Raw genomic sequence first — 12512 nt, 5'->3', positions numbered from 1 at the left:
TGCTAACATTAAGAGATCTCTCCTTAAGGCATGCTTTTAAGGATCTTAGAGATCATACAGTGTACTCTTTTGTACAATTTGGATGGTTTTCTCTCTTAAGTTGCGCATATATATTTTATTTTGAGAAACATCCCTTAAGGTACCAAGAATAAATGTTGGGTTTGTTCATAAATGATTCAAGTTTGGGAATAAAAAATGCATGTGATCATAGGAGATATTACTCACTTATTCAGTAGAGGACATATTACTATGGTTCGGGTGTTTTGTTCTTTGATGAGAGTTTGCTAGTAGTTGCACCAAGTGGGAGACTGTAAGACTTTCCCATATAATAATATATATTATATATTATGGGTCTTACTTATGTGGTGCAAGTGGACTAGGCCCATTAAGTAATTGGTTGGACTGGACATTTAGGTTTAAGTCCTATTCCACCAATGTGCCGATATAAAGCTTGTTTTGATGGGATACAAGATACATGATTCATTATATGGTATTCATGCTGCTCAGAAAATACTAGTACACCATCTAGGGTTCTGAGTCAAGTATGAGACAAAACGGCTAACCCTATTATGCAGATCTACTGTTCAAAGGCATACAACAGGATATCAACTATGACTGGAGATCTATAGTGCTTCCGCTTCCGCTACTACGAGTTAAGTTTCTCGTAGATTATTCTGTGTATAGTTAGATCATATTTAGATCTCACAATAACATATTAAACCCAGTGGCATTACATCCTTATTAATTTTAATCTCCACCCACTTCTGTAGCATGTTGTAAGTTAATTTCTTAAGAATTTGTATCTTTCATTTATTGAAGTTAAAGTCTGTGAATACAACCAATGCTCTGTTTAACTTGTAAGTGTAAAAAAATGTACACGTTAAAACTCATGTAAGTTGGCTTAAATTAGTTGTCAAAGCATTCAAAAAAATAAAAAAATTAGTTGTCAAAATTATTAGTGCGTGGTTAGGTTCTGGACTAGGTCAGCGGTTGAGTCTGGATCAACGCTAGGAAGTAAGTCAGAAGTGGTGAGGCTCATTCAAGGTTTAGTTCAGTAAAGACCCTATTTGCATGGTATTTTAAATCAAGAGATGCAACTGAAATTGAGGAGTTAAGGGCTACATTATTTTCGATGGAAGAGGTTTCTAAATGCCTCTATAAAATGCTACTTTGTTTAGCATTCATGTTGCGCACTCTCACAATCTAATCTATCAAATCTATTCCTCATACTGTGCTCTCAACATACACGAGTAAAGAATGTTCCTCAACTGGTTCATGGTGCGAAGAAAATAGCCTGCACGTCAAGTCCACGGTGGTGCTGGAATAGGCTCTGGAGTAGTTGTAGGTTATACTTTAGAGTGTAATGTACTCTCCTATTGTACTCATATTGTTCATCTGGTGGATTTGGGTTGACGTGAGTGGCCCCGCAGACGTAGGAGTGAGGCTCCGAACTACGTGAACATTTCCTGGTGCACGGTTCTATTTATTGATGTTATTATTAGTTCTTTATTCTGTCTGGAGAAGATCTTGGAGCTAGTCTAGTTTAATAAATGAATTAAGAATTTGTGTAGGAAGCTTAGGTTATTTTCTTGCATTCAAAATTCACGGGCTTTTTCAATTGGTATCAGAGCCTGGGACTTAAAATATTAGTCTAACCGACCTGGCTCTCTTGTTTCTTGAACTCAAGCTCTCGGTGGTGTTTGTTCTTTATTCTAATTTTATGGATAACCTTCTTCGGCTTACTGTGCACTGAGTCTTGCATAATGGAACGACATAGATCACCTCATGAATTAACAGGTGACAACTATGCTTACTAGAAGGCCCGTACCATTATGTAACTGTTGGCTTTCTTGGGGCAGTTGCGGGTCGAGTTGCTTGTCCCGTTAGTCTGTCACCAGCCCCCTACTCCCGAGTGTACGGGGGTGTTTGAGTTGGCTTGGGTGTAATAGTTGTATCAAAAATTTCTAAGTAACTTAGGAATTTAATCATTATGAGAATCTGGAATTCCTTTTTACAAATATATATACTTTTAGAACTGCCCACCCGTTCGGTTCTCGGATTACATAATTTGAATCATATCCATCTATTTTTAGAATGTAACCATTTGGATTTTGATATTTCGGGTTCGATCAGTTTAATATTAGATTTTGATTATATTCAGATTTATATTAAAAAAACTAAAACTATTAACTTAACTTACAAATTACATAATTATTACTCCGATCCGTAATTTACATGTTACAACTTACAAACTTACAAGTTCAAAAATTACAACTTACAAATTTTCAAATTGACAAACTCCCAAGGACCATATGTCATGTTACAAGTTACAAACTTACAAGTTCAGAAATTACAACAAATTTCAAAGGCAGAAGGGTCAAATAGATCCATGTACACTGTGAATTAAAATATGGTCCATTTAGGTCGTTATAGTCTCAATTATTTTTCATCTAGCATTTTTAGCAAGTTTCTAACAAGTAACCCATCTAATTTGCTTACATGGAAAAATAAAATAAAAAAAAATGCCGACATGTTATTTTTTTTCATCTAATTTGCTGTTTTTGTCACTTTTTCGATAGAAAAATTTAATTTATTTTTACATATTTCTAGATTATGTTGATTTCTTATATGACTTGAAAAATTTCAACTCCTCATCTGTTGCGAGTGTTGAGTGTGAAAACACGTAGGGGTATTCTAAGCGGAATGCATCCATACCTTTGTTACCATAAATTTGCCCTGCAAAATGTATATTTTTGTCGTGGAGGGGTACCTCATCGCCTTCAGAAATATGACCGCTTCCCTCGGAGACATATGCAGTCTCCTTTCTTTGTTGTCTATCTCTTTCTATTTCCAGTGATGCACATTATACCTCATTACGCGAAGTTCATTAGCTTTTACTTCAGTCAGATTGTAGCTGCAGCCAGTAAACGCAAGCAGGTACGCAAGCATGTTCTTTTCGTATCTACACTTAAAGGAAGTCAGTTAATTAAGTTACACCTCAAACATTAAATCAAAAGTCGTGTTAATTATTATACCTCAAATGAAGAGCAATATACAGATCATCGTTGTCCCTTAGTCTATTAACCATCTTTTTTCCAAGCTCCTCAATCTCAGGTCTGTACCGAAGAGCCTCATAAACTCACCATCCGAAACCAAAATAAAAACAAATGCCAGTGCCAATAAATGGGTTCAAAAACCACAAAAGCGGTAACATACTTATTTGACAGCCGACGGGAAAAATAAATTCACTATTTTTCTGAAAAATTCGTAGATGAAATCAACATAATCTGGAAATATGTAAAAAAAAAAAATAATAATAAAAAATTTGAATTTTTCTGCCGAAAAAAAGTGACAAAAACAGCAAGTTAGATGAAAAAGTAACATGTCAGCATTTTGTTTTTATTTTATTTTTACATGTAGCAAATTAGATGGATTACTTGTTAGAAACTTGCTAAAAATGATGGATTACTTGTTAGAAACTTGCTAAAAATGCTAGATGAAAAATAATTGAGAATATAAAAGCCTAGATAGACCATATTTTAATTCATGATGCTAGATTACAATTAATGTTAATACATTGATCTATTTGACCCTTCTGCCAATTTCAAATTATACAACTTACAAATGTAGGTCCAAATTGACAAACTCCAAAGGCCCAAATCTCCAAATTACAACTTAAAACTTATAAGGGGGTGTATTCAATCATGACTTTCGTAGAGTTTTAAAGACTTTTATGAATTTTTAAAAGTTTGGAGGTATTCAATTCAAACTTTTAGAGAGTCTTTAAAAGTCAGGCGGTATTCAATTAAGATTTTTAAAGAGTCTTTAAAAATCATGTAGTATTCGATTAAGACTTTTAAAGAGTCTTTAAAAGTCATGTGGTATTCAAAAAGTTATGAACTTTTGTAGACTTTTTAATTTTAGGACTTTTGTAGACTTTTCCTTCTCAAATATAAATAGTTGAAATCCAACCATAAACCCCAAGATTTCAAAATTTTCTTTCTTACAACTTTGAATGTTTTCTCTCTCTATTTAAACTCCATTTTCTCCTTATTTAAACTTTATAAACCTATCTAAATTCAATAAAATTATTTTTTTCTTCATTATCCTATATTTTCCTCATACCTAAACTCTACCAATTTTTCTCTCTTTCCTAAACTTTACAATCTTCCTCTAAAAATTCAAAATAATATTATTTTTACTTCATTATTGCTTGTTTATATTGATTTTTATTTTTTCTATGAATTTTTTATAACTAACTTTCTCTAATTCTCCCTAAATACATTAACAAAGCAAATATTTCATCGTCAAATTTTAGTATATGTTTCATAATATTCATATAAATACGTATATATTTTGATTTTTATTCTTTTTATGTTTATATTCGTAATATATATTTTTTATTATTTTTTTAACAACAGGTTACTACGAATAGCGAACTACTGTATGTTCGCAACAACAATTTGGGGTTGCAAACAGTAGCACATTGATGTTGTTCGTTGTCTCAAATTGCTATTGCAAATAATAGTTCTTTGCATGATGCCTAGCAATATATCAAGTATAATAATAATAATAATATATATATATATATATATATATATATATATATATATTATATTTAGGTGAAGAACTATATAATAAGAAGAATATTATGATATATTAAAAATGTTTTGTAAGAAAATTATAAATGTTAAGAATCAAAATGTTAAGAATTTCAATGACTTTTGTAGACTTTTTAAAATAAAAAGTTGATAAAAGTCAATGAATGTTATTTATATAGATTTTTATAGTCTTATAAAGTTTTAAAAAATTTTGAACCACTCTATGAAAGTCAATCAAAGTTTATTAAAATCAATCATTTAGTGTCCAAATTACAACTTAGAAAGTTCAGAAATTACAGCAAATCAACAACTCATCCCCTTCAAACTTGAATCAGTTCAATGACTCATCCCCATTACTAAGGTTCAAGTAAAACATCAGCAAGAGACAATGTGACTGGTGATCCTGTGGACTTGAAAAATTCCAAGCAATAATGCAAATCCTCATCAATAGCTAAAGTGATCATATATCCCTCTCCATCTTTGTACTGGATATAAAATTTGACAGATTCCAACGTCTTGAATCTATTTAGGATTGCTGCCTTCAAGAAATCCATAGTCGCAAAACGAGGCTGGAGCCTCACAGTATCATTGTTGAATCTGACTCTAAACACTATGCTATTCTCTTCCATTGTTGTTAGTTTTGGCTTGAGCTGCCTCATCACTCCTCCAACATACTCATTATTGTTGTCCTTCCTTTTAAGACTAGATCTTCTGCAGCAGCAGCAGCAGTTTACATTATGTTTCCCAACTTCACCTTCATCATGGTCCAGAATTGATTTTGAGGCCCAGGCAAGAGTTTGTAGGACGTAAGGAGGAATATATGTTTTATTTTCCAGAAAGAATTCACGGATCACCCATTCATTCTGGAAAAACAAACAAACAAACAGTCAATTTTCAAAATAAATCAGGAGAAGAAATTAAACTATATATATAATACCTACCTTAGCGTTTTGAGGAAGATTGTCGTCCTCCAATCTGTATTCATGCATTACCCAGTTTGTCCTTTCAGCGCTGGGTGCTCTCCCTCTGTAAAAAATCATAGTTTCCTTCATCCCAATTAGGGCTTTCCCCTTGAAAATCTCTCTGTCTTCTCCGGTGGATTCCCAGAATCCTTGTATCTGCCCCGTGGCGTACTTCATAATCATATCTCTCCGGCAGAAGAAAAATCGTTTTCTCTCACCCACATGAACACCGGATTCCGAACTGTTCAAATCTACCACTTCTATGTCTGTTGTGAAGAAGCTAGGATCCTCAATCTTTCTCCTTAAGAAGTGATTTATGAGCTCTTCGTCTGTGGGATAGAATCGATAACCCAGAGGGATTCTTATAGAATCGCCGGAATCTTTCTCTACCGGCGACGATTCCACAGAATCGTTGGAGCCACAAAAACCAGACATTTTTATTTTTATTTTTTGCCTTGAGAGCAATTTTCTACCAAACCGGGAAGAACTTGATAAACTGTATTAGATGAACATTATAATTGCACAATTGAGTGAATATATACAAAGAGTATTACCAGGACTATGTGGTCTAATGGTACCCGGGTTGGACTTCCGTTTGGAAGGTTGTGAGTCCAAGCCTCAGTGGAGGCGTTATTAGCTCTTTGTGTTTCAGTAGGTTGAGAAAGTATATGAACAGATACTACAATGTAATAGAGCTAGTAACATTCAAAAAAAAAAAATATATACAAAGAGTATTACAATTATACATTAAATATTGTAACTTCCTAATATGGTAATATTGTACTATTGACTCGATAAATTATGTTGTGGAATTGTGTCCACCTTGCAAGGTAGATATGATTCTAAAATTGTTCATAATTATGAATATATAGTTCAACAATTATGAACATATAGTTCTATAATTATGAACATAGTGTTGTGAGCATAATTATGAATTGTGAATATATAGTTATGTAATTATGAATATAGAGATTCAAAACTTATTTGGTAAGTAAATGTCAAATGGAAATTAAATAAAATCTATTAATTTGTAATATTATATATGGTATTATATTCTATAATATAATATAATTAATAATATTATTGTTCTAGTATAATAAAAATATTATTGTTCAAGTATAAAATAAAATTAAAATAACAACAACAATAATAATAATAATAATAATAATAATAATAATAATAATAATAATATTAATAATAATCCAAACAAAACTATATACAAAATAAAATAAAAAAAAAAAAAAAAAAAAAAAGAAGAAGAAGACAAAGGTGGCTCCCTTTAGTAAATGATGTGGGATCATTTTGATCCCACATTGAAAATGTTTGGAAAGAGTAGCTCTTGATCTCCTCTATATAACCATACAATTGCTTGCCCATTAATATGGGCAAGTATTGAGAAGTCCAAAAACTTTTTATAGTACTATTGAGCCGGCAAATTATGCTGTGGAACTGTGTCCACCTTGCAAGGTAGACATGGTTCAAAAATAGTTCATAATTATGAATATAATAATCAATATATAGTTCAAAAATTATGAACATATAGTTCTATAATTATGAACAGAGTGTTGCGAACATAATTATGAACACATAGTTATCTAATTATGAATATAGAGATTCAATAATTGTGAATATGAAGTTCATAAATTATGAATATATATCTTATAATTATGAACATATAATTCAGTAACTATGAACATAGAGTTCTGTAATTATGAATATAGAGTTTAATAATTATGAATATGAAGTTTAAAGATTATGAATATATAGCTTTATAATAATGAACTTATAGTTCAATATTTATGAACATAGAACTGCAAGGTGGACACGGTTCCACAACCTAAAACCCAACGTGTCAAATGGCTCTTATTTAAAAAAAAAAATGTATATGAGTTGTTTTAGTTTTTAGCAATTTCGAGCAAATTGTTAAGTTATTAAATAATATTTTTGATGTATTGATAAAATATGAAATTTTAAACAGACGAATTTCTTAAAATTTTGACGAATTTGCCAAATAATCAAATTACAATAACAACAACAACATCAACATCAACAACAACAACAACAATAATAATCCAAACAAAACTATATACAAAATAAAATTAAAATTAAAAACCAAAAAAAAAAAAAAAAAAAAAAAAAAAAAACAAAGTGGAGTCACGGGCTCCCTTTGTAAATGATTTTGAGATCATTTTTATTCCACATTGAAAATGTTTGAAAAGAGAGAGCTCATTTATATAAGATGAGCAATGATCCCCCTTACATACATTATTTCTTGCCCATCAATGTGGACAAGTATTGAGATGTCAAAAGGTTCTTATTTAAGAAATCTCAACTTTGTCTTCTTATTTTAATTTTATTTATTTATTTATTATTAATGGGGGTTGTGAAAGATTAACACAAAATGTATGTGTTGTATTAGTTTTTAGCCATTTGAAGCAAATTACTGAGTTACTATATAATTTTTTGGGGGGTTTTGATTGAAGTTAAAATGTTAAAATGACAAATTTGTTAAAATTTTGGCGAATTTATCAACAATCAAATAAAAAATATATAATATAATATAATATAATAATAATAATAGTAATCCAAACAAAACAATATACAAAATAAAATTAAAACTAAAATAAATAAGAAGACGACAAAAGGGTGCCACACGGACTCACCTTTGTAAATGATGTTGGATCATTTGATCTCACATTGAAAATGTTTAGAAAATGAGCTCTTGAACTCCTCTATATAAGAGGAGCAATGCTCCTTTTACAAACATAATTGCTTGCCCATCAAAGGTTTGCAAGACTCCATCCCTGCTTTGCGAAGAAGTTCGATCATATAGCGTTGTTGGGACAAAATGATAGTCACCATCGTAAACAACTTCAATGCCTAAAAAAAAAACGTGGCTTGCCCAAGTCCCGAATTTTGAAAGCAGTGGCTGTGCAAGTACATCATTGATCATAACAGAATTGTTAACTAACAGTAATATATCGTCCACATAGACTAAAATATATGCCCTTATTAAAAATGAACAATGAGACATCTTTTTTTGACAGATTAAACCCAATTTGCAGCAAAAAATCGTGCAGCCGTGTAAACCACGCCCGCGGGGCTTGCTTCAGCCCATACAACGACCGTTGCAACTTACAAACGTGGTTGGGTTGGTTTGGATCGGCATATCCCGGAGGTTGCCGCATGTATATGTCTTCGGTAAGATAACCATTTAGGAATGCGTTGTGCACGTCCAATTGGCGCATTACCCATTGATGTGAGACCGCTTAGGCTATAAGTAGTCGTATAGTCGCCGGTTTGACAACGGGACTATAAGTTTCATCATAGTCTTTGCCGGGGATTTAGTTAAACCCCTTGGCTACCAACCGAGCTTTGTAGCGGTCTACGGTGCCATCAGACTTGCGTTTGACCCGAAATACCCATTTACACCCGATGACGTTCATGTTATGTGTTGCCGGAACTAAACGCCAGGTTTGGTTGTGAAGAAGAGCGTTGACTTCAGCATCCATATCCGCGCGCCAATGGAGGTATTTAACCGCCTGAGAATGGCACGTGGGTTCAATATCATCGACAGACGCAACTAGAGCCGTGGGCACACATCGTTGAGCACCTGTGGTTGTCCGCATTCTCATTGTATGTGTTCGAACCAGAGGCCTCACCGGACGTCGCCTACCTGTTGTTGTCGTCGAGGTCGACGGCTGAGTGGATGAGGACGCCGCACCTGTTGAAGACGCCGATGTGGTAACCGGCTGAGCAGGAGCGACCTGGATCACCGGCTGTAGTTGAGGCACAGGAGCAGCCGGTGAGTCTGAGTTCGCCGTAGGTAACTGAAGTCGGGCATTGGCCCATGGCGTCGTGGTGGTGTCGGGCGAGTGTGTCTGAGAGCAATCACATGTTATATTAGCAAAGGGAAAAACATTCTCGTTGAAGCGAACGTGCCTTGCTAGATACACACGGCCGGAGAGTCTGTCAAGACACCTGTAACCAACAACGGAGTCCGGGTATCCCAAAAAAACACACGACAGAGAGTGGTAGTCCATTTTGTGAGTATTATAGGGTCGTAGACATGGGAAACATTCGCATCCGAAAACCCGAAGTAATTTATAGTCAGGTGATTTATTAAATAGGAGGGTATACAGACTGACATTTTGAGAAACTTGTGACGACATGCGATTAATTAAATGTACCGCTGATTCAAAAGCATAGACCCAATATTTATTAGGTACTTGACCCTGTGCCAATAGTGCTAACCCAGTTTCAACGACATGACGGTGTCGACGCTCCACACGCCCATTTTGTTCGTGTGTGTGGGGGCAGGACTGCTTATGCGATATTCCCGCAGCGGTGAAGGCCGTGTGAAGTCTACGGTATTCACCGCCCATATCGGACTGGATACACTTAATTTGACAACCGAATAATTTTTCAACATTGGTACGGAAGTTATGAAATATGAAATAAATATCCGTTTTTAATTTCATTGGATAGAACCATATGAACCTAGAGAAATCGTCAACAAATAATACAAAATATTTATGACCCTCAACGGATGGAACCGGAGACGGGCTCCATATGTCTGTGAAAATTAACTCTAAAGCTGACTTACTAGAGCGGTCAACCCGTGAAAGCGGGAATCGCGCTGATTTGCCCATTTGACAAGTAGTACATAACTTATTTAATGATGCAGAACCCAAATATGCGGGTGGCCCAGGCGATTATGCCAAGTTACTGGAGACGTAGCAGCAGATACGAAAGCAACTGGAGGTGACGTAGCGAGTGAGTACATCCCTCCTACGCTAGGATCTCTAAGCAGGATTTGGTTGGTGGTACGGTCCTTCACAAGAAAATAATAAGGGTGAAATTCGAAATAAACGTTGTTGTCACGTGTAAATTTGTGCACGGGCAACAAAGACGCACACAACTCAGGTACATGCAGAATTCTATTTAGAAACAGTGACCGGGACTAAGAGGGAATTGATAAAGAACCTGTGTGTTTAATTGACAAACTTGAACCGTCGCCGACGTTGATGTGTTGAGAGTAGATCTGCCACCTCTGGGATGGTGAGGGGAGCACTCTTGGTGGTAAGCGACGCAACTAAGGAGCGGTACTCTGGTCGAAGACCCCTAAAGATGTGAAGGTTCTGTTCGTCGAGTCCAATAGGACGGCCAGCTTGGACAAGCTGTTCGACCAAAACCTGAGCTCTACCTAAATATTTTGCCGGCGACTAGTCACCTTGCCGCAAACTTTGAAGTTGCGATAGTAAGCTAAGGGACCGCGCACGGGAGGTAGAGCCAAGCGCCGTCTCAAGCGCTACCCAGACGGATCGAGATGACGGGTGACCGATGGCAAGATACAGAACCTCCTCCGTAAGAGATGAAATCAGCATGCTTAAAATTGATTGGTCCTGTTGGACCCATGTGTCGTGGAGAGGATTCGGTGTCGAAGCCGCCGTCGACGAAGAGGCAGGAAGGAACTCCGACGGGCACGCCTTCGTGCCATCAACGAACCCAAACAAGTTTTGTCCACGCAAGAACGGTACCAGTTGCGTTCTCCAGAATAGGTAATTTGAGGCTGTCAACTTAATGGAAACATAATGATGAGCTTGCTGCAACATGCTCCGGTGATCGACCGTAGAAGTGGTCACCGCCGGTGGAACGGAGGAGTCAGTAGGTACTTCGGTGGTGGGAGAGGGAATGGGATTTTCAGATGGAGTGGCCATTTTAGGATCGTTTAAGCCTGATGCCAGATGAATACGCAATATTTGTGGTGTGTTTATTAATGAGTTTACAAGGCTATATATACACGAAGCTGAACTAAATAATAGGAAACTAACTAGTAGACTCTAACTGTAAGCTATAGACTCTAACTGGCTAATAGTAATTATGAAATTAATTACCATATATAAAAATAGTCTATTAAAGGGCATGCTATTAAAAGGCATGATATTTATTTATTTATTTATATAATAATAATAATAATATAATACAAATTATTCACATACAGAAACGCGGAATCATGCATCCTATTAGCCTTAACGAATTATTATTACTATAATTAGTATGCACGTGTAATTCATGGTATTTAGTATGCATGATTATTATTCATTTGTTACTATGCACGAAAATCATGCAATAGCTATTAGTATTAGTATTTAGTATTTCATAATTAAATTAAATCATCCTTAATTTGCACCCCTGATTATATAATTTGGAACGCAAATTATTCATTTATAATTCATTTGCACAAATTCATAGTTATAAATACCTCATTGGTCATGCTTCTCATTCATTTGCAATCCTCTTCCTATACTTTTCAATTTTCATACGCTAAACTTTTTCAACTTTTCAATATGGCTCCCACCTTCAATCTACTTAACCAAATCACTGCTACCTCCACGAATTGTGCAATACAAGTTCGCCTAATCCGAATGTACGAGTCAACATTCAATAATAACACCTACAATTCTCATACTTTGGAGTGTGTGTTTCATGTTTCTAAGGTATATTCGTTACTTTTAGTATAGATATATATAGATTATCTTTTAGTCTATATATATCTCTAATTTCATTGCAAAATTAAACAAAATATATAATAATTATTAGGTACATAGCTTGCAATATTTTCAAATTTAGTTCGTTAAACTTAATTTATTTATCGAACAAAAATTACAGTAGCTTAATATTATATATATATATATATATATATATATATATATATATATATATATATATATATATAATATTCAACATAATTTTAGTATATTAATACTTTCCATATTTTATTTCCATTAATCATTTACCATTGATAATTACTAGGCTAAAAAACACACAATATTCGTGAGGATTTATTTTTTTTTTTTGAAAGTTCGTGAGGATTTATTTGGTTTCTATCTATTTTAGTGCTTTTTAAGCCAATCAAAATCAATTACTCCAGTAGGCATATTTGTTT

At 34.3% G+C, this 12512-nt stretch overlaps 1 protein-coding gene across 1 annotated transcript; it reads right to left on the bottom strand.

Moving 5' to 3' along the window:
• Positions 1-4957: 4957 nt before the first annotated feature.
• On the bottom strand, positions 4958-6048 carry LOC109179320 (NAC domain-containing protein 37-like). Its single transcript, XM_019328824.1, has 2 exons — positions 5543-6048; positions 4958-5464 (listed from the first exon to the last, which is right to left on the bottom strand). The coding sequence occupies exons 1-2, from the start codon at positions 5996-5998 to the stop codon at positions 4958-4960; spliced, it is 963 nt and encodes a 320-aa protein (XP_019184369.1). The 5' UTR covers positions 5999-6048.
• Between the last annotated feature and the right edge of the window lie 6464 nt (positions 6049-12512).

Source organism: Ipomoea nil, unplaced genomic scaffold (assembly GCF_001879475.1).
Source record: "Ipomoea nil cultivar Tokyo-kokei standard unplaced genomic scaffold, Asagao_1.1 scaffold0900, whole genome shotgun sequence".
Taxonomy (NCBI): Eukaryota; Viridiplantae; Streptophyta; class Magnoliopsida; order Solanales; family Convolvulaceae; genus Ipomoea; species Ipomoea nil.
The sequence above is the reverse complement of the archived record's forward strand: the minus strand, read 5'-3'. Positions and strand labels throughout refer to the sequence as shown.